The sequence below is a fragment of the Myotis brandtii genome, unplaced genomic scaffold (genome assembly GCF_000412655.1).
Source record: "Myotis brandtii unplaced genomic scaffold, ASM41265v1 scaffold157, whole genome shotgun sequence".
In the NCBI taxonomy this organism is placed as follows: domain Eukaryota; kingdom Metazoa; phylum Chordata; class Mammalia; order Chiroptera; family Vespertilionidae; genus Myotis; species Myotis brandtii.
In genome coordinates, this window is record NW_005355708.1 from 5,322,453 (window position 1) to 5,344,449 (window position 21,997).

The following is a 21,997-nucleotide window of genomic DNA, read 5'->3' on the forward strand; positions in this document are numbered from 1 at the left end:
CGCTAGTCAGAGGGCGGCGCCAGCAGGCCTTCGGAGCCGCAGACCGCGGCCCTGGAGAGTGGGGAAGGGGCCAGGCTCCCATTCCGGCCACGTCAGCTACACCCCTCCATTGGACCAGCTCCTCGCCCCCAACACCCACGTTCTCGCTCTCCGCCAGTCCTCCCCTCCCCCCTCAGCCCCGGAAAAATGCCTCCAAAGTTTGGAAAGTTGGATGGATGCCAACTCACTGTCCTGGAGGGGAAGAAGCTGTGTTACCTGGGGGAGGAGGTCTGCTGCCCCGCCCCCACGAACACTTAGCTGTGCCCACGGGTGACTCCGAGGAAGGGGCATTCTTGGGTGTGGTGGGTGCCCGTGCATGACGAGCAAGGTCTGGGCTGGTTCCTCTGGGCATGTCCTTCTCTAATCTGGCAACACCCCAAGGCCGGGATGGCATTAACTCTTTTCTGGCTGTGGCCGGAGTGGAGCAACTGTAACCGCCCTGATAATGTGGTTAATCTGCATGTGTGTGTGGTGGGGGTCAGGTCAGACCTAAAAATACCTTCCTCCTCCACCCCCGGCCCCTTGGAGCCTGCGAGGCAGCTGACTGGCCTTTCTTTCAGCTGTCCCTTGTCCTCTGGGTGCCACTCCCTTTTCCCAGCCTGGGGTGGTGGTGTGAGAGCGAGTCGGAGCTTCCTGGGTGATCCTCTTTAAGTTTGTAGGGATCCCCAGTTCCAGAGGTAGGGTGTATGTCTGGTTTAAAGAGGGGTATAGGAGGGAGGATTCTGGGGTTCCCAGGTGCCCTTCTTTGCCATCTATTCATCCTCCTCCTGGTACTTGGGCCCAAGGAACCAGAGATCCCAGTCTGGTCATGGCTTAGGTACCTTCTTTGGTAAAGAAACTCTAGGATGCAGGCTGGGGGCACGGGCTTGGAGGGCCTGAACCCTCATTCATCATGACCCCCTCCTCTGGCCTGGCCTGGGGTGTGTGTGTGTGTGTGTGAGTTGGGGAGGGCTAAGAAGCAGCCCCTTTCAGGAGGCCTGGACATAGCTGGATGTGTGGCTGAGTGGTCAGGCAGTGTCCACTCCAGCCAAGACAGGAGCCTCCTCAGTGAGACTGAGCCAGCCTACCCCAGGGGCTTGTGGGAGCTGTCTCCTAGGCTCATCTTGGGGCAGGGCCAAGGGGCATTTAGATGGATGCAGCCTGGTGGGTACCACGGGGACAGGATGTTGGCAGTGGCCGCTGGGGGTTAGTGGGAGGGTGCTTGATCCCTCTTGCCCCCTTGGGGAGAGGTGAGGCCTGAGAAAAAGTCCTGCCAGGGTAGGGGGTGCTGAGCTTAAATATGCCCCATGGCAGTGGGCCAGGGTTAGAAGTTTACTTACCACACACCTCACCCCCTCCCCGGAAATCTAGTGTGGGGTCTCCTAGGGCTGAAAGCTGCCCCTCCCCTCCCCGCTCTGCAAAAAAGGAAAGCAAGAGTTGGGCACAAGAAAAGCCAAGCGGGGCCCTATTGGCAATTGGCAGTTCCTCTTCTCTCTGGGGGCCACAGGCACACTCAGCCTGCTCACCTCCAGCTGAGGGGGAGCGGGAGAGGGACTTCCCCCAGGTTTCTTCACCACCACCACCCCCCCAGCACTGCAGGCGGCTTCTCCCTTCCCTCCAGGCCTCTGCAGCCTGCCCAGCATCTTAATTAGCTTTGCTGCCTAATGAGCCTCCAGCTCCTCAGTGCCTTCCCCTTCCCAGCTTCTCTGGCTTAGTTTGAGGGCTCACTTGCACTGTTCCCCGACCCCATGGCTGTGGTCTGGGCCCTCCCTCCCCTTTGGGCTGTACCATCTCAGGAAGAAGATGGGGGGCTGTTCAGATCAGGGAATGATATTTCCAAGGCTTCGCTGTAGCTCTGGCCCGATAGGGTAAGGGCTGGGAAGGGGCCTTTCTGATTCCACTCTTGTCCCTTCCTGGCTCCTCCAGGGCAAATACAGCAAGAGGAAAGGACGGTTCAAAAGGTCGGACGGAAGCACATCCTCGGATACCACATCCAACAGCTTTGTGCGCCAGGTAATGGGGGTGCTGGGCCGAGAGGAGGGAGGTGGCTGGCTGCTGGAGTCCGGCTTTGGTGAGCTGGGTCTGAGGCTTTCTCCAGGCACCCTCCCCCATGCCATTTGTCGCCTGCCTGGAACCACCCATCATGCTGACACCCCATGACCTCTCCTGCCTGTACTGTCAGCTGTAACCACGCCCTCAGCCCCCGCCCAGCCCCTCCCCCAGCACCAGGCACCAACCCCTGTTGCTTGCCTGCGTCATCTCATTCAGGGACAGCCTGGCTTGCCTCCTAGCTTGCTTCAGGCTGTCACCCACTCCCCCTGCCGGCTGTCTGCTTCCACGTCCTCCCCCAGAATCTGTGACAGCGTTGGGTAAAGGCAAGTCCTAAGAAATGAGGAGCCAGGACTTTTGAGTCCCTGGAGCCCTGGTCAGGTGTGGGTCAGGGAAAGGCGCTCCTCATATCCAGATGTGACTGTTCTTTAATATGCAGAGAGAACGTGTGTTGAAGGAGGTGGGGTACTGGCAGGAGGGAGTTGATTTGAGAAAGGACTTTAGCCCAGCACCCCTGACTGAAGGCAGGGTCACTGAATAGCTTTCTGGGGTCTTCTGTGCTCAGTCAGGAAGACGCCGTTCTCATCTCTGTTCTAAGTCTCAACCCCAGGCCATCTCAGGCTCAGGGAGAAGCAAGTGGTTGCTATGACTACAGAGCATCTCAACAAAAAAGGGAGAGGGGCTTGGGATCAGACAAGGAAAAGGAGTATTTGAAGAGGAAGTGGGCGGGGCATATGAGGGCAGGGGTAGTTGGGAGGAAGGGCCCTGTGGAGGTCAAGCCCCCTCTTGGACCAGGAGAGGGAGGATGGTACCAGGCAGATCCACCACAGATTGGAGTGAGGCCCTTCTTTTTGATTCCTCTTTCCCCAGCACTTGGCACATGTGAGCCCAGGAAAGGCACCCTTCATCCTAGCATCTCTTAAGTGCACAAACAGGAAGTCCTTTCCTCAGTCTCTCCTTCATCCCTCCTGTTGCAGGACTGGGCTAGGACCAGGCTAGGAAGAATGATGCTGTGCTGTCAGTGTAACCCCTCTTGACAGAAAAAGGACTTGACTCCCTCAGTGTTTGGTAACCCAGGTTGTCAGACCCCAGTCTCTAATCCTTTCTCCTCTCATCTCCCTAGTCCTGACCCCCAGTAGGTGGCAGGGAGTCGGGGCGGGGGGGCAGTCCTTGCCACATCTCTGAGCTAAATATACCCTAGCAGTTTGCACATGTAGCAACTCTGCTTGTAATCTGAGCCCCCTGGGGGAGCGGGCAGTTTGGGCCACCTCCTAGGCCAGCAGGGCCAGGCACTGAGGGCGCTGTGATGGAGGCGCCCAGCCGGACCCTCGTGGTGGTGAGCTGGGGATGGGGGGCAGGGTGGGAGCAGCCCCTCAAGGAAGCCTGCCTCTCTGCCTCCTCACTGTTTCCCTGTCTCCTGCCATTCCTGCCATGTCTGTGTGCGTGCATGTGCGTGAACGCGTGTGCATGTGTGTGTCGGTCAGTAGGTGCCTCTCTGTCACTCTCTCTGGCTCTCTGTGCATCTGTCTCCCTGACTCTGAGTGCTCCCGTCGGGAGGGGTGAAGAGTGGTAGTCGAACTGGTTTCCACGCTCCTTCCTTTACGTCTCTTCCAGCTTCTGTTAGTGACTTCACCCCCCACCTCCAACCTGTCCCCTCACGAGTCTCCCATTTTCATGATTTGGCTGGGAAGAGGATGGACAGCCGCACTAGCTAATGACCAGGGCCCTCTGAGGGAGGTGGGACTGCGTCTTCTCTCCTCACGTCCCCTCCATACCAAGCTAATGGGCATTTCTGGACAAGTGACCCTTTCGTGCCCTCAGGAACAAAAACCCCACACCTCCTCAGTCCTGTTCTTCCCCACGTCACCTCCCATCCCTTGTAGCAACAGCACCGCTGCTCAAACACACAAATCCACGCCTCCTGGCTCCTGCCCTCAGGTGCTGCACACCCTCAGGGACACTGACACCTAGGGTGCCCCCTGTATGTGTTCATGGGTACCTGCTTGCATTCAGTCATGCACATACTATAGCACACACCCTCCTAAATGGATTTGACTCATGGGTACCTGCTTGCATTCAGTCATGACATCCAGCACATACTATAGCACACACCCTCCTAAATGGATTTGAAGTTGCATATCCAAGCGCACCCAGGAGTAAGCGTGTTCATTCACACTGCGGGTCTGGACTATTTGTGTCTTACACATGTGCCTGCATCGCTGAAGGAGTTATGCTCTGGGGTGGTCGATGTGGTCCTGGCGCACCCCCACTTCTGAGCCGGCCTTACCCCTGGCAGCTGCAGCCCTGGCAGTAAGGAAAGGCCTGCCCCATGTTCTGTTCTTCACTGGCCTTTGCTGCCTGCACCATCTCAGGAATCTTGGACTTTCTTTTGTATCTTCTGAGCCTCAGGGTTGGGGCTCCCCTGGTTCTGCCGGGGGAGGTAGGATTCTGTCTTCCCTCACCCTTGAGCACAAGACAGCGGAATTTTTGGCGGCCCCGTCATGCCGAGCAGGCTGCCCACTGCCAACAGTGCAGAAAGCTCAGGCCTATGCTGGTGGCTACAGTCCCTGGAAGGACCCACTGGGCTTCTGCTGAGTCTGTCTCAGCTGGTGCTGAGGGGAGGGGAAGGAACGAGGAGCAGGGAGGGGAGATTCGTCCCCTGGCACTCCTCTATTGCGCTGCCCCTATCAGGTTCCTGCCCCTCCCGGGCCCCGAGCAGCTGTCCTTGGACCTGCCTTAACCCCTGGCTGGCTGCCGTCACCCTTTCTAGGGCCACACCTTTCTTGTGGGCCTGCGAACCTCAGTCCCTTCTAATACCACCTTCTTCTAGCCCTGTGGCATCGTGCTGGGCTGCCTGGGGCTTGAGGCATCCACGATGGGTGGCATCTCCATGCCTTCTGAGGCCCAGGAGCTGGGGAGGCAGTGTTGGCCCTGAGCTGGCCCTGTCTTTTCAGGGCTCAGCGGAGTCCTACACCAGCCGTCCGTCCGACTCTGATGTGTCTCTGGAAGAGGACCGAGAAGCCTTAAGGAAGGAGGCAGAGCGCCAGGCATTAGCCCAGCTTGAGAAAGCCAAGGTGAGCCTAGAAAGACCCTGGGTCAAGTCTTGGCCCAGCCACTTCCTAGCTGGTATACCCGTGGGCCTCAGTGGGCCTTTGTCTTTCACCTATAAAATGTGGGCTAGAATACTGCCTGTTTATACAGTATAATGCAGGGGTCCTCAAACTACGGCCCGCAGGCCACATGCAAATACAAATATTGTATTTGTTCCCGTTTTGTTTTTTTACTTCAAAATAAGATATGTGCAGTGTGCATAGGAATTTGTTCATAGTTTTTTCTTAAACTATAGTCCGGCCCTCCAATGGTCTGAGGGACAGTGAACTGGCCCCCTGTTTAAAAAGTTTGAGGACCCCTGGTATAATGTGTCTAATACTGTTTCCACACATAATAGGAGCTTGAGAAGGGCTAAAAATTTACACTTCTTTTTGGAGTCAAACTTCCTGGGCTGCTCTTACTAACTGTACAGTGATCCTAGGCAAGTCACTTAACCTTTCTGAACTTTAGTCTCCTCATTCATTAAAATGAAGATAATAATACTTCTTAGGATTTTTGTGATAAATAAATGAGGTAATGCATGTGAAACATGTAACACAGTACCTGGCACACTGAACAGTAGCTTATTATTACTAGAGGCCCGATGCATGAAATTCATGCAAGGGGCTCAGCTCTCGCAGCCCTGGCTTCGTCCGGAAGGTCGTTCGGCTGTCCGGTCTAATTAGCATATTACGCTTTTATTATTATAGATTATTATTATTCCTTTTGGGTGTCGTTCTGGGCTTCCCCCACCCCTAATACTTATCACTCCCCAGTGTCCCCCTCCACCCTGAGAGGGCTGAATTCTACTTTTTGCTTTCTTTTTAATTGTGAAATTTAACATATATGCAAAAACCCTACCAAACCATTCGGTATAGCTTTTAATGAACAATTTATGAAACAAACCTCCACATAATCGCCACCCCAGTCAAGAAGTTGTACGCTTTTACATTATGGTCTAACCCTCTGGTTGTCACCCTCCCTGTGCGCCTCCTCTAGACCAAGCCGGTGGCATTTGCTGTTCGGACGAATGTCGGCTACAACCCATCTCCAGGGGATGAGGTGCCTGTGCAGGGAGTGGCCATCACCTTCGAGCCCAAGGACTTCCTGCACATCAAAGAGGTGGAGAGAGCACTTGGCATCTGGAGGGTAGGGGGTACCAGGGGAGGGGCACCTGGAGAAAGACTTCTGAGCCAAGCAGAGCTGGGCTGAGGCTGCTGTGCCACCTTAGACAAATCTTTCCACCTCTCTGAGCCTCTGATTCCTCACTGGTGAAACGGGGTGGTCATGCCCAGGCCACAAGGTTGTTGGGCAGGATTGTGGTGAGGCCTGTGAGTGGAGCGGCAGCTTGCCAGGCACGCGTAGGTGCCAGCGTGTGCTTCTCTCCCCGCCTTTCCAGGGCAGGACGGACACGTGGGGAAGAAGGACTCTCAGAACAGGGATGTGCTGGGGGCAGGGTGATCCATGGCCCAAGAGGATGCTGGTCCTGGAGTGGTCCTGAAAATTGGGGCTGTCCTCAGAGGCTGGAGCCAGGGGTGGGGCTCTTTGAGGGGGCCACCCCCTGGGCAGGGTAGGCAACTCCGAGGGTAGTTTCCCCCGCAGGGTGGCTGCTGGCTTGCACCTCCAATCTCCCTCTTGGTCTCTCCCACCCCACCTGCCGTTGTTTGCAGAAATACAATAATGACTGGTGGATCGGGCGACTGGTAAAGGAGGGCTGTGAGGTTGGCTTCATCCCTAGCCCCGTCAAGCTGGACAGCCTGCGTCTGCTGCAGGAACAGAAGCTGCGCCAGAACCGCCTCAGCTCCAGGTGTCTGGGGGTGGGGGGGGGGGGGCTGCCAACCCCGGGAGAGGCCATTCAGCCAGGACCTGGCCTCAGGGTGGCCCTGAGGGCACAGAGCTGCCTGTGGTATCACCTGTGGGGTTGGAGAATCTTGGGGGCAGGGCAGCATGTGAGAGAACGAGATTCCCCGCCCCCTCACACCCACCCCTTAGCTCACAGTTCCATTTGCCTCTCTACCCACACAGCAAATCAGGTGACAACTCCAGCTCCAGCCTGGGAGACGTGGTGACTGGCACCCGCCGCCCCACACCCCCTGCCAGTGGTAAGAGCTGCCGCCGCCCCGGGGAGTCATGGGGAGCTTCCGGGTGGGGTGGTCTCCCCACTGCCCTCCCCTTCCTTCCCCTGCAGTAGAGGGCACCCCATTCCTGAGTCCTCCACACACATCCAGGGGTCCCCTCTCCATGAAGAGTAGGGCACCCCACGAGCTGGGCCAGTCAGCACCCATCCTCTCATGTCTCTCCTCTCCCATTTCTTTGGTAGCTCCATTTCTCTGCCTGACCCCCCTCCCCCTCCCCCTATTCATTTCTCCCAGCCCTGTTCCATTCACCTCTTCTTCTTTCTTTTCCCCCCATCCCATCCCTGCGTTCTGTATTTGTGTCTCCCTGTCCATCTCACTCCTCCCCACCTCGCCTCCCTCCTCCCTCTCTCTCCTGACTCTCCGGTCCAGGTAACGAAATGACTAACTTAGCATTTGAACTAGACCCCCTAGAGTTAGAGGACGAGGAGGCCGAGCTTGGAGAGCCCGGTGGCTCTGCCAAGACTAGTGTTAGCAGTGTCACCACCCCGTCACCTCATGGCAAACGCATCTCCTTCTTCAAGAAGGTAATCCTTGCTGGGTTCTTGTAAGAGGGGAGGAGGTCAGGGCCCAGATCTTGGGGGTCGGGGGGCGGAATGGATTCAGATGTGGTAGCAGCCTGATTCTGCGGGGGGGATCGGGGCTTCCTGCTGAGGAGGCAGGAGGGGTGGGATGGCACAGAGGACGGGCGTGTCTATCTCCACACAAAACCCTCCCTGGCCCGCTCCACAGGAAGGGGTAGTTCTTGAAATCCAAGCACCCCTTCCCTTGGAAAGCTGCCCCCGCCCCAACGAGGAGTAGAACCTGGTAGTAATGAAACCTGACCTTTCCCCTCACTGCCACTGTGATACCCCATGTTGCCCCCACCCCAGATGTGAAGGGGGCGTGGAACGGTGACCCTTCTTTGCCCTTTTCGGACTCCATGGGTCTTAGGTGGGCATGTGGGGGTCTACTGGCTGCAGAGCAGGACAGTTAAGAGAATTCTTAAAATGGGCAGGTTGGCTGTACTGGGGTAAGAGGTGGGGCTGTCAGCCTTCCCAGCTCTTCTCCAAGACCCAGAAAGAGGGTCTTGGTATGTCTGAATATTCTTAAGTCCCCTGGACTGACTGACAGTCCGGCTCCCAGCCCTGATCCAGGGCCACCTCTGGCTCCCCCTGGCATGGGGTCCCATCCCCTCTCTCTGGCTCTGTCTGTCACTAACACGCATGCCCTGTTATCTCTCCTCGTCTGCCCGCTCTCCCTCCCTCTCTTGTCCTGGCTCCTTCCTTGCCCTCTGCCCCTGCCTGGGTGCCCTCCCTTCTCTCCCTCCTCCCCCTCTTGGCAATCTCTGGACCCAGCCAAACAGAAGCAGAAGTCGGTGAGTATCACAGCTTTCTGTGTCCCCCCCTCCCCACCCTTTGGGATGAGCTAGGGGGATCTTCTAACACCCATTCCCATATCTGCCCCATTTCCCCACCCTTCCTGGTTCTCCCTGCCATCCCTCCCACCCTCACCCTGATCCCCACATCTGGGCTCTGGGACCAGCGGGAGGAATGGATGCATGGGGGAGCCTGGAGGCTGGGGGAGAGGGGCTAATGCCATCTCCACTCTGGGGTTCCCCCTCCCTGCCTCCCCTCCAGACAGAGCATGTGCCCCCCTATGACGTGGTGCCTTCCATGAGGCCCATCATCCTGGTGGGACCGTCGCTCAAGGGCTATGAGGTAGGAGCCCATAGCGGGGAGTGGACCCAGAGGGGCCCAGGCCTTCAGAGAGACTCCAGAGGTTTCGAAGGGCCCATGTTCCCGGGTATCTTCCCCAGAGGGCTACCGACCTTCAGAGAAATTTCCCAGAGGGGCCCCACCCACAGGGAGACCCACTCAGAGGGTCGAGTTCCTCCCCCCCAAATCCCCAGAAGCGTCCTCGCAGAGGTACCACCTAGAACAGCCGTGGGCAAACTACGGCCCGCGGGCCAGTAAAATGAATAAAACTAAAAAAAAAAAAAGACCGTACCCTTTTATGTAATGATGTTTACTTTGAATTTATATTAGTTCACACAAACACTCCATCCATGCTTTTGTTCCGGCCCTCCGGTCCAGTTTAAGAACCCATTGTGGCCCTCGAGTCAAAAAGTTTGCCCACCCCTGACCTAGAAGAACCATTGGAATCTGAGAGCTCATTGGAGGCTCCTCAGACTCAGAAGACGCCTCCTTCCCCCAGGGTCCCATTCATTTCAGGAATTTAAGAAGAAATGGCCTGGGAGGGTGCATCTATCCAGCAGCCCACTCTTGCTGAGTGGCTTTTTTAAACGCCTGACTTCTCCCCCACCCCACATCCCACCCTCAGGTTACAGACATGATGCAGAAGGCTTTGTTTGACTTCTTGAAGCATCGGTTTGATGGCAGGTAAGACCCCGGGAGCTAGGTCCCCATTGCCACCGCAGTCCTCTGCTGCTGGGATGGGCAGGATGGCTTGAGTGACAATTCGGGACTCTCGGACTGAGGGATAGGAGGCAGGCCTAGAGCCTGCGGAGCGGGCAGGGCATTCTAGCCCGCCTGAGCCCTGACTCCCTTTGCCCCATCCCCCAGGATCTCCATCACTCGGGTGACAGCGGACATTTCCCTGGCTAAGCGCTCAGTCCTCAACAACCCCAGCAAACACATCATCATTGAGCGCTCCAACACACGCTCCAGCCTGGGTGAGCCCCCCCTCCAAACCCCTCATCCCCTGCTTTCTGGGGCCAGACGTGGGAGGAGAGCGGGGCGGGGGGACATCTCCAGAAGTGTTCTATCCACCCGCTGCCTCCTGGGGGGCTCCCTTACATTCCCCCTTCTCCATGACTCCATGTACCCCCAGCTGAGGTTCAGAGCGAGATCGAGCGAATCTTCGAGCTGGCCCGGACCCTTCAGTTGGTTGCTCTGGACGCCGACACCATCAACCACCCGGCCCAACTCTCCAAGACCTCACTGGCCCCCATCATTGTTTACATCAAGATCACCTCTCCCAAGGTGGGTGCAGAGGCCGGACCCGAGAGGGGACAGGAGCTCTCGGGAGTCCAGCTGCCTGTTTAAATCCCAGCTGCTGCTTACTAATGATGTGGCTGGATCCCCCCAGCCTTACTTTCCTGCTCTGTAAAACTCCATCACATGGATATTGTGAAGATCCAACCTAATGTGAATACTTAGTACTTAGCAAAGGTTCGGGTATAATGGACCTCATCATGTATTAGCTATTAATACTCTATAGATCTTAATATAAATGTTATTTTTAGGGTCATGCAGGCCAGTCCCCTATCTCCGCTCTGGTTAACCTCCCACTCTTGATCCAGAACACTGGAATTCTGTGCGTGTTGTCCCAGGTGTCACCCAGCTACTTGACAGCTGGGAGGTCCTTCCTGCCTTTTGGTTTCAGCCCTTTTTGCTGCACTGTCCTCATGTGGACCTTGATGGAGATGAAATCCGTAGGATTTACGTCTTTGTCATATTGCAGCTCCATTAGTTTTCCCTCCTAGATGTTAATGGGGGAGGAACATGCAGGGCGAGTGTAGGTGAAGAAGTGGGGGTTTGAGACACATGGAGGACAAGTGTAGGTGAAGGATTTGAAGTTAGAAGACAGCATGGGGTTCAAATCCGAGCTGTGGTTGGCTTATTAATTAGATTTTGTTGGGGGTTTTTTTTGGTTGTTATTTTTTATTGAAATTGAGGCCGCTGACCTCCTTTTCTTCCCCTGTAGAATGGGGATTATAATCCCTCCCTGGTGTTAATTGTTGAGAGGGTTTGAGGTAATGACGTAAAGAGCCCAGAGTTTGCCCTAACCGGTTTGGCTCAGTGGATAGAGCGTTGGCCTGCGGACTGAAAGGTCCCAGGTTCGATTCCAGTCAAGGGCATGTACCTTGGTTGCGGGCACATCCCCAGTAGCGGGTATGCAGGAGGCAGCTGATCGATGTTTCTCATCCATGTTTCTAACTCTCCATCCCTCTCCCTTCCTCTCCGTAAAAAAATCAATAAAATATATTTAAAAATAATAATAATAAAAAAATAAATAAAGAGCCCAGAGTTCATGATGGCAGCCAGGGGTGGTAACTGTTATCACCTCATGAGAGCACCCTGGGAGCTGAGCACCCGTTCCTTAAACTTTCTGAGTCCTAAGTTTCTATTGGGCATAAAGGGGATGATGAATCTAAGTACTTCCTGGAGTGGTTGAAAGGATCCAATAAGATAAAGGATCCAATAAGATCGCAACAACACTTTGTGATCTAGAAAGTACCAGTAGGCCCATCCCCCATGGACGAGCAACTGACTGAAGTTAAAGGTGGGGACTCTTTGAGAGTCCAGACTGCCTGGGTTTATGTCCCAGGGCTGCCACTTACCTGCTCTGTGCTCCTTTGGCAAGTCACCTGACATCTCTGTGCCTCCGTGTCCTCATCTGTAAAATAGGGATCCTCAGGTAGTGATTGTGAAGATCAAATAAATGGATTAACCACGCAAAGTGGCTGGTACCTACTAAGCACTATACCTACTTTATTGTTTAAAAGATTTTTATTTACAGAAGAGTTGCAAGAATAGCCCAAAGAACTCTCATCCTTTGAATGCCCTTCACTTGGATTTGCTAATTTTTTTAACAGCTTCATTGGGATATAATTTACGTACCATTCAATTCAGCCATTGAAAGTGTGCAATTCAATTTTCTTCAGATTGACTAATTTTCAACATTTTGCCACATTTACTTTATCTTATGCATATATGTATGTATACATTATGTACACATAACGATTTGAGAGTAGGTTATAGGGATTGTATGCCTTTATCCCACCATGTATTTCTTAAGAACAAGGACATTAATCAGAGTGTAATTGTCAGATTCAAGAAGTGTTATCTAGAATGCAGTCCATCTTCAGTTTTCACCAAAGCCATGTGTCCTGATTGCATTGCATCAAGAGGCATATGACATTGGTTTGCTGCATCATCGGTGATGTTAGCTTTGATCATTTAGCTAAGGTTATGGGTTTGTTTCAGCTATTGTTATTATTATGATTGAGTGAAAATGATAGTAGTGGCCACCTAATGGGATTATTGTCAGGACTCAATGAATTGATCGTGTAAAAAGTACCAAATAGTGCCAATACGCAGCAAGTGCCCCATAAAGCATGGCTGTTGTTAACATGGAGGGGAAGTTGGCCTAGACAATGAAGCTGTGAAGAAGGTTAGAGGAGCGGAGCTGTATGCCCTTCAGACAGCCACTGTGACGAGAACTTCTAGGACATGTTGGCATGAGAACCGGGAGAGAGCCTGGGCAGTGTGTAGGATGGATACAGAGCTGGTGAGGTGATTTCTAAAGAGGTGGCCAGGGCTGAGAGTCATCCAACATCCCCTCGCCCTGACACTGGCGCTCCACGCCAGCTTTAACCAGGACCTGCCTCTCTGACTTGGTGCGTTTCTGGGATTCCCTCTTCTCCCCCCAAACCAGGTACTTCAGAGGCTCATCAAGTCTCGAGGGAAGTCTCAGTCCAAACACCTCAATGTGCAAATAGCGGCCTCGGAGAAGCTGGCGCAGTGTCCGCCTGTGAGTGCTCAGACCCCGGGGCGGGGGGGCGGCATTTGGATTCTGGTTTCCTCTGGCCTACGTGGGAGACAGAGTGGCCAGGAACACCTGGGCTGGGTCCAGCGGTGCTGATGGACTTCTGGGAAGGAGTGCTGGGCAGGCAGTCACAGACTGGCTTCAAGCCCCAGAAGTACCACTTCTCTTTGGGGAGTCGAAGCCTTAAATCTAGAATGAGGGAGTTGGACTATGTGGGTGCCAAGAGCCTTTGTGGTTCTGCCAGTGCCCATCTGAGAGCCCCCCTTCTCTTTCTGGACATCCGGAAGTCTCTTTTTAACTTTGCCCTTCAACCCCTTGACTCTCCGCCCACTGTGCCCAGGCCATGCCCACAACCCCTAGCTCCTGCCTGGCTCATCCTAGCCCTCCCCCTAACCCCGCCTCCACAGGAAATGTTTGACATCATCCTGGATGAGAACCAATTGGAGGATGCCTGTGAGCACTTGGCGGAATACTTGGAAGCCTATTGGAAGGCCACACACCCGCCCAGCAGCACTCCACCTAACCCACTGCTGAACCGCACCATGGCTACTGCAGCCCTGGCTGCCAGCCCTGCCCCTGTCTCCAACCTCCAGGTACAGGTGCTCACCTCACTCAGGAGAAATCTCAGCTTCTGGGGTGGGCTGGAGGCCTCACAGCAGGCCGGGGCGGTGCCCCAGCTGCAGGAGCACGCCATGTAGGTACCCCCTCCTCCCACATCTCCCCTCCTGCCCATGGCCGGGAATTGGAGAACAGGGATCATGGGGAAGGAAGGAAAGAGCTCTATTTTGTAAAAAAATGTGGTGAGCAGCAGCTTCTGGTGTTTGTGGTTTGTTTATGGGATTGGGGCGGGCTGATGGTACTCCTTGGGCCTGGTGCCATAGGACTACATCCGCTGCCTTGGGGGCTTTTGGGTGTGAGGCCTGATTGGGGGCCCTTGTAAGGCAAGTGACTTGGAAGAAAACATGGAGCAGATTGGTAGAGTCATTCGCTGGACTCCATGCCCATTTTAGACTCAGGAGTGGTCACAGCATTGTAGACCCAACAGAGCAGGGAATCCCACAACGCAGGGGCCTTTAAGCCCAAAGTGACTGTCCCCTTCCCTAGAGCCCTAACCACAGGAGGCCCCTCAGAAGGGACCCGGAAAGTAGCATCTTCTGTGATTGATGCTGAACCTTCCATTCTTCTCCCAGTTAAACAGATTCCAGGAAAGGCCCTCTGTGGGCACCCTGCCCTGCCTCTCCCTCCTCCTGTGGGAGCCATGGCCCATCCCTGAGATCACATCATGACGTATTTGATTCTCCATTAGAGCCAGAAAAAAAACACTCTAATCTAGACCATTGCTTTTCAAATTCGTTCGCTGGGTCTTATGTGGAAGCTCAGTAGAAGCCATCCTTGCTCTGCTCAGAGGGAGCTAGTGGCTTGGCCTCCAACTTCACCTCCACGGGGACCCCTGAAGCACTTCTGTGCCCTCCCACTCCACCCCAGATCTCAGGGGAACAGTTTGGAAACTGCTGCTCTCACCTCCATCGCACCACCACAGAGAAACTGGGCCACAGGAAGGGGAGTCAGTTGCTTAGCATCACCCAACTTAAAGGGGCAGGACTAGGACCCAGGCCTCTGTGCACCCTCCCAGCGGCCTCTGTGATGGAAGTGGCCATCGGGCCGTGTGGCATTTGATGCTGAGGACATGGGGCCACCTCACCATCTCCTGTGGGGTGGAGACCCATCAGCTTTTCCTATCCTGCTGCTTTGAAAGTCTCTGCTGGGGGCAGAGGAGGAATTCCATCATTCAACCTGGGTCAGGGAGTGTGGGGTTCTAGAACCCTCTGATGAGGGTCTGGTTTGGGCGGAAGGAGCTGGGGTTAGGGAGCTTGAGCTGAAATCCCCTGAGTGTATTTGGAAAACTGGAGCAATGACTAACCCAATCGACCACTCACGAGTGGCCATACTAATGAGCTGTTAATGATGATTTACCCCAAAACAGCATTAGTGACGTGTGTTGAGGAAGCGATGACTAATCGTTCATGGGGTCTGTGTCATGGGAGCCGGGAGAGTTCAGGCCTCCTCAGCCAGGGGAAGGTGGGCGCCCCCTTCCGTCCTAACAAAGGAGCACATGCCCTGAGGTCCGGGCTCTAGAGTCCTTGGCCGGGCCCCATCCCCTAGAGCCAGCCCCCTCCTCCCTCAGCTGGGCTGGTGCCTCGGTGCCAACACTAACCTGCATTGCCTTGTTGTGTTTCTCTCACCCCTCCCTGCCCGATCTGCATGGTGTGTGCCGTCTGTCTGCTAACCAGGGACCCTACCTTGCTTCTGGGGACCAGTCGCTGGACCGGGCCACCGGGGAGCATGCCAGCGTGCACGAGTACCCGGGGGAGCTGGGCCAGCCCCCAGGCCTTTACCCCAGCAGCCACCCACCGGGCCGGGTGGGCACCGTGCGGGCACTGTCCCGCCAAGACACGTTTGATGCCGACGCCTCTGGCAACCGAAATTCTACCTACACCGAGCCGGGGGACTCGTGCGTGGACATGGAGACTGACCCCTCCGAGGGGCCAGGGCTCGGAGACCCCGCAGGGGGCGGTACCCCACCCGCCCGGCAGGGATCCTGGGAGGATGAAGAAAACGACTATGAAGAGGAGCTGACTGACAACCGGAATCGTGGCCGCAATAAGGCCCGCTACTGCGCGGAGGGCGGGGGCCCGGTGCTGGGGCGCAACAAGAACGAGCTGGAGGGCTGGGGGCGGGGCGTGTACATCCGCTGAGAGGCCGGGGCCACACTGGGAGGAAGGACTCTGAGCCCAGGGGAGGGGAGGTGCAGCTCGCTCACCGCCGGGGTGTATCTTACCTCCAGGGGGCGCTTCTCTTTCAGATGCCTTTGCTCAGTGTTGGTTTTTTTTTAGGTGGTAGCATCCCAGCTCCTGGGAGTCCCTTCCGCTCCAGCTGTAGGTCTTTATCTCCCTGCGGTGGGTGGAGGGGGGATGCCCACGTGTCTGCAGTGTCTCCTTTTCCCCTCCTCAGGGGGTCTCCCCTCCCCTCTCTCTCCCAGAGAAAAGGTGCACTTCCTTAGCTCCTTCTACTTGGGACTCTCCATGGGTGGCCCTTTCCCCACCTGGAGTAGTTGGGAAGGGTAGGGGGTTTTTCCTGGAGAGAGAGGCCACAGGCTTTTCCACGAGGGTTCTCTTCCCAAACTCCAGGCCCAGGGTCCCTCCTCATGCCCAAACCTCCCCACCCCTCTCCCCCCAGCTTTCTGGCAGCATCGTCTGGTAGGAGGAAGCCCCTTGGGGAGGTGTCTGGGTAGAAACTGATGGGCATCAGATGTAGTGCCATCTGCCCACCCAGGACCTAACCCTGAGGAGTGGGCAATCGGAGACGCTCCCCCACCCCCACCCCCACCTCCATGTCTCAGCCTTTACCTGCCCCAGGAATGAGCTTTGCCTACAATATCCCTTGCCTGCTGCCATCAGAAGAGGGGCCCTCCACGTCCCTGTGTCACCTGGGTGTGGAGCCCATGGAACACTGGCCCGCCTCATTTTGAAACCAAAAACTGCTCCTTCATTCCCACCCCAAAACCCCAGGAGAGAGGCCCTTGGGGTTGGTGCCCAAGAAATGATCCCTGCCCCAGGGGTTGCCTCGGGACCACGGATCTCCCCTGGGGGGCTTGGCTGCTGCTGCTGCTGCTGCTCTGTATTTGCCTCTTGTTCTTTACCCACGTCCACTCCACTCCCCGCAGGAGAGGCCTTCCTATCCCCCTCTGACCTGAGTGTCCCTCGGCCTAGCATCCCCTTAGCCCAGCAGCCCTGCCCTCCCCAGCATCCCAGCTGGGCCAGAGAGAGCCGATTGTGCCAACGAGGACTGGGCCCTGCCCGGCTGCCCACCTCAGGGATGGGCACCTCATGCCTGTCTCGCCACCTCCTGTGCCAATGTTGCCCCACCCCTCACCTGGGGGTGGGGTGCAGCTTCCACTTACTGGTTAGAAGAGACCACTGCCCAACCTTTCCCCCTCCTGTCTGGTATCATGTGCCTCCATCTGTCCGTCTGTTCGTCTTTACTCCCCTGGGAGTATTTTGCCACATATAAAACCACCATCCTGTCCTTTGCGGCAGCCTCCCAAGCCTGCTTTGTTCCCACAGGGGGGTGGGAGGGGGCGTGCAGGAGGAAGCTGTGCCTGGAGTTGTTTACGCCACAGGAGATGAGGGTGATTTGTGACTCTCTGATGCATTACATTCAGACCTGACTGAGCAGCGTAGCCAGGCTCAGTCCCCACTCAACGCCAAACTCCGCAGCGAACCCCTCTCCCCTTAAGCAGAGCCAGGGAAAATGGGCAGCTGAGGTGAAGAAATGGGGTGTCCTACAGTGGGTGAGATCCAGACCCACTGGCACAATGGTAAAGGCTTGTGCTTGTTCTGCTCCTCTGGCCTCAACTGCTCCCCAGCACCTCAGGAGAGGGAGGGACTGAGTCTGGCTTTCTCCCCCAAAGCCCCCACAACTACCCCTACCCAGCCCCTGCTAACCAGCCTTGGGGGAGGGGCAGAGAGAATGGGGATTTCCCCAGTCCCAGCTTCAGAGAAAGATAGTCAGCAGGTGGCTGCCAGTTCCTGCCCTCAGCAGCTGGCAGGATGCGGGCTTCTGAAGGTTGTTACTGCTGTTGTCTCTCGGAGCACCTGGTTCTTGATTCTGGGGTGGTGCTGGACCTGAAGGATGAGCTCCTGGGTCTTTAACCTGAGTGCTCCTCTATTCTGTGTGCAGTTGTGTGTGTGTGTAGAGAGGGCAACAGACACCCAGACCTCCCTAGAAGAGGGGTTAGCAGACCCCAGGAGAGAGGAACTGGGCAGGCCCGCAGGTCAAGTGGCAGGCGCACCCACGGCCCTCAAGCGCTGCTGGGATTGGAGTCCGGTCTCTGCCTCCCAGTGTAGGGCTCTTTGCACTGCCTTTCAGTGCAATCCATTCCCATGTTTAACCACTGAACAAACGTTTTGCTGAGCACCTACTATGTACCAGGCACAAGTCTAAATGGGAGCCACAGGCAATTTGGGACAGAACAGTGAGCTGTCTGATGGGGGGGAGCACTGGGTTCTGGGGGAACCTGGGACAGGGGTCAGGGCTTGAGTCCCCTAAATCTGGGGAGGCCAGGATTAATTCCTGAAGGAAGTAAGGCTTGAGCAGAGGCTGGAAGCAGAGGAGTGGGGGAGTGTTGAAGGCAGAGGAGACAGGTGACATACAGGACGTGTTCTTGGACTTCACCTTGCTCTCAAGGTGTGGTCAGAGAAGGGTCAGCAGGAGCAGATCCCTGTGGATCTTGAGTCACGTTAAGGAGTTTGGGCTTTGTCCTAAAGCTGGTGTGCAGAAATCGAAGGACTGCACGCAGCAATAGCAAGATTGCCTTGGTTGCAGTTTGGAGCAGACGGGAAGGTCTAGCCTGGAAACCTGCAGTACTCCATGTGAGGAATGAGAAGGGCCTGCACTAGACCTCAGCAGTGGAGTGGGAAAGGAGGCTGTGGCTGTCAGGGACGTCGAACAGAATGGAGAGCTGTTGAGGAGCAACTGGAGATGGTCACTGAGAGAGAGGGGGGCGTCTGGGGTGACTGTGGGTTATAGAGAGAAAGCAAGTTAGAGGCAGAAACGATACCTAGCTTTGGACAAGGTGGGTTTATGGTGCTGTAGGAGGACAGCCCAGAGGAGAAGAGCAGAAGACAGCCGAGTGCTCGGCAGAGAGCTCCATCCTGCGTGGAGCCTGATATTTTTGTACCGAGGGCGGGATTATTAACTACCATTTACAGATAAAGCTCAGAGAGATCCAGCAGCTTGTCCATAGTTACACGGCACTGGAGCAAGAACTTGGACTCAGATGTGTGGATTTCAAGTTCTGTGGTGTCCATGACCCCCAAGTCTAGGGCTAATTCCCCTGCCCCAGGATGGCCCAGCTTCTGGGAGCGGAGCCGGGGAGGGAGGGGGAAACAGGTATCTGAATATGTGTCTCTTCCCCATGTGCCTTCTGCCTGAAATTGCATTTGCCCAGAACATACAGGCAGGGGCATCTCTAGGTGGCTTGGAGATATTGGGAGGCGAGAGAGAGAGAGAGACGTCTCTTGGTAACCACAAGCCCTCAACCGACACAGTCAGCACGGGACGTCAACAACCATGAAGCTGGCTGTGATGAGGCCCAGAGAGGCTGGTTCTGCTACCACAGCCACCTCAGGGGTTCAGGAACTGAGGCGCTGGGGATCTCCCCCGCCCCCCACATACACACACCTGACTGGCTGCTTCTGTCTTTGCAATATGTTCTGCACCAGAGCGAGCCTCAGTCCTAGGTGTGGCTGAAGGTTTCCACCAATCAAAAATGAAATGAGCTGAGCAGGGCCACGATGGCCCAGAAGTGAGGGGGTGTTCCAGTCCAACACTCTAGAGCGAAAGCTTGACTTAGCTCCCGTGATCACATCCTCAGAGAAGAGTGCCTTGGCTCCCTTCTAAATCGGGCCTTCCCATCTACTGCCTCCCAGGGTGGGTTGGTTGTTTGTTTTTGTGGGTTTGTTTTGGGTATGTGTATTTGTCTCCCCACTAGACAGTAAGCTTCCTAAGACCCAGACTGGGTCTGTTTTGTCTACTTGGCATGTTTCCTACCTCCTGACTCATATTCGTCAAATGAATGAAAAGTGAAGGAAATGCCCCTAAGATCCAGCTCTGGGCCTCAAGGAAGGCTGGGCTCTGGTCTGTTTACTGAATGTGCTCCAGCTGGCCGAATGTCACTTTCAATTCTGCAAGTGGTGGTGGTGGCGGAGGAGGCAGGGTACACTAACAGGTCCCCCCCACCCCCAGGAAACAGATGGTGAGAATGCTTAACACATTGCTGCTTCCCTCAGCACCTCCTGTGCCCTCACCCTCCTGCACCCAGCCGCAGCCCCAGCTCCTTTTTTCCCAGGGCCGAAATGAAATCAGCCAGATGGGCTCTGCTAGCCAATTCTTCTTCCTTCTCACTCTGCTAGGAATCTGGGGGGTGGGGGTGGGGGTGAATGAAAATTCTGTATTAAGTGAATTCTTTTCTCTCTTCTCTTCACAAACTTCCCTGTCTTCCTCCATTCTCTTCAACTTGTACTCACACTTTCTTTTTTTTAATACTCCAAAACCATTTCTCAGGTTGTAGCTTAACTCACTGTACTTCAATCCAATAGCAACACATTCCTACTGTGGGCCGGGCACTGGACCAGGTGGGGGGCACACAGGTGAACAGTGAACAAGACACGAACCCCGCCCTCGAGGAATCACAGATGAGTGGAAGAAACAGGCGTGCCAGTCCAAGTCACAGTCTCAGTGTGGAGAGAAGCTGGAGAACCAGGCCGGAGCTTGGCGAGTAGGTGGCTTTTATGGCAGGCAGCCAGTGGGATGGGCCCATATGGCTGGAGAACCAGGCCGGAGCTTGGCAAGTAGGTGGCTTTTATGGCAGGCAGCCAGTGGGATGGGGCTCAGGAGCCCTCCTTTCTGAAAAAGGGAAAGGCGTTCAGGTGGAGGAAATGCGGAGGTAAAAGCACAGTTGGAAAAAGCTGTGCATGTGTGAGCAAGGACCGTTGGGGGCAAACATGGGAGATACGCTGCAAAGGCAGATGGGGGCTATTCATGGAGGTTCCTGAATTTCAGGTGAAGAGGCTGATCTGAATCCAGTGGGCAGTAGGGAACCATTGAAGGTTTATGAGCTGTGGAGTAACAGCCTGGGAAGGTTAACAGGACTGAGGGCTGTGAGGAGATGCCTGGTTAGGGGAGACAGAGGCAGGGAGACCCGTTAGAGCAGAGGGGTGGGAGGAGCCAAGTCCCCTGGGTGATGGCTGGTGTCTCCTAACTGCCCTGCCGCCTGCGGTTGGTTTGCCTTCCCCACTTCTCTTTTTGTTTTCTGGTTTTCCCCAGTTTAAGCAAAGAAGGAAATTCACAAACATCAACGAGCAGCTCCCCCTTCCTGTTCCTCCTCTGCCATGTCTTAGTATCTGGAATCCCTCTGTAGGGTTTGTGGCTGAGAGATGTCTTTTTTGCTCCATCCCTGTCTTCGGATGCCTACCCTCTGGGTTCAGGGGGAATGTTCCTGAGCAGTCGGTTGTCAGTAAATCATAGAAGTTGCCTGTCACCAAGGGACCTGCCAAAGGAGGGAGACCCTAGGGAACTACAAGACCCACACAAGTGAACAGCTAGAGATCTGTTGAGGGTCAAAATACTCTCCCAGCTCAGAGAGAGGGGATCAGTGAGCCCTGTCTACCCCACACAGCTAGTAGGTGGAGAAGGTGGGTGGCCAAGGGTTTTGCTTTAGCCTCATGCTCCAGACATGGCGCTTGGAGAAGGAAGAGCTGGGACATGGTCATGGAACACGGTCTGAGTCTCCTGGATTGGCAGTGGGGGAGCAGTCCACCCAGAGAACTCTGGGATTTTCTCAGGGGGAGGGGGAGGATGTGGAGTCTGGACCCCACTTTCCTCGCACCTCCAGGGCTCTGGACAGTAGTTTGTTGTCAACCTGACGTCCATAGCACCCCCGAGGGCTCAGCGTTTCAGGGAATTCCCAGGCCCTGCAGGAGACTCAGGAGGCTCCGGTGACCTCATAGACCCCGTCTGGCCCTCCCCCGGGGGCGGGGCTCCAAGCGCCCGGGCTCAACCCCGGCCCCCGAGGGCCACTGAGTCCTGCACCTGCTTGGCCCCGGACGCGCCATGGGACAACTGATGGCCAAATTGATGGGCATCTTCGGGAAACAGGGTAAGGGGCGCCCAGGGCATCCAAGCGATCGCTTTGATCCGGCTCCCACCGGGTCTCCCGGGATTGGGATGCGCTGGGTAACCTAGGACCGGGAGGGTCCTGCACGGGCGCTCCGAGCCCGATGCGCAGGCTCCCCTGCCCCTTCCCTGCCGGCTCCTCGCGGGTCGCGGGTTTCGGTGCGCCTCGGGGCACAGGCTGGGCGAGCTACATCCTCGGGGTAAAAGCCGCCGCCGCCGGCTTCTTGCGATCGTGACTTCGCGCTCGGTTCTTTCCCCGACCCCTCCGGGTCTTGACAAGCCCTGAGCTCCCCGGGCCCTTCAGACAATCCCTTTTCTGGAATTGTGGAGCGAGGGAGGTGGGGCTGGTGTCCGGGGCCGTGGGAAAGAAACCTGTCCTGTTGGTCCCCCTCCTCTTTTGGGGGGTGGGTGGGAGA

The 21,997-nt window shown here is 55.7% G+C and overlaps 2 protein-coding genes across 5 annotated transcripts in view; both read left to right on the forward strand.

The window, feature by feature from the left end:
* CACNB1 (calcium channel, voltage-dependent, beta 1 subunit) overlaps positions 1-16,936 on the forward strand; it is a 17,373-nt gene extending 437 nt beyond the window's left edge. Inside the window, exons 2-14 of one of the 4 annotated variants that reach the window (XM_014536174.1) lie at positions 1,945-2,031; positions 5,022-5,141; positions 6,157-6,279; positions 6,828-6,964; positions 7,183-7,259; positions 7,665-7,819; positions 8,912-8,992; positions 9,615-9,673; positions 9,857-9,966; positions 10,125-10,276; positions 12,735-12,830; positions 13,253-13,438; positions 15,137-16,936. In XM_014536174.1, the coding sequence (XP_014391660.1) occupies positions 1,945-2,031; positions 5,022-5,141; positions 6,157-6,279; positions 6,828-6,964; positions 7,183-7,259; positions 7,665-7,819; positions 8,912-8,992; positions 9,615-9,673; positions 9,857-9,966; positions 10,125-10,276; positions 12,735-12,830; positions 13,253-13,438; positions 15,137-15,601 (1,848 nt within the window). In that variant the 3' untranslated portion in view covers positions 15,602-16,936. Of the gene's footprint in view, positions 1-1,944; positions 2,032-3,327; positions 3,404-5,021; positions 5,142-6,156; positions 6,280-6,827; positions 6,965-7,182; positions 7,260-7,664; positions 7,820-8,629; positions 8,650-8,911; positions 8,993-9,614; positions 9,674-9,856; positions 9,967-10,124; positions 10,277-12,734; positions 12,831-13,252; positions 13,656-15,136 lie in introns of those variants that run through there. The other 3 variants (XM_005861903.2, XM_014536175.1, XM_005861904.2) reach the window with 3 other exon arrangements.
* The window catches only part of ARL5C (ADP-ribosylation factor-like 5C), a 26,813-nt gene continuing 5,775 nt past the window's right edge, over positions 960-21,997 (forward strand). Inside the window, exons 1-3 of the mRNA XM_014536176.1 lie at positions 960-979; positions 17,586-20,188; positions 20,262-21,564. Of these exons, the coding sequence (XP_014391662.1) occupies positions 21,519-21,564 (46 nt within the window). The 5' untranslated portion in view covers positions 960-979; positions 17,586-20,188; positions 20,262-21,518. The remainder of the gene's footprint in view (positions 980-17,585; positions 20,189-20,261; positions 21,565-21,997) is intronic.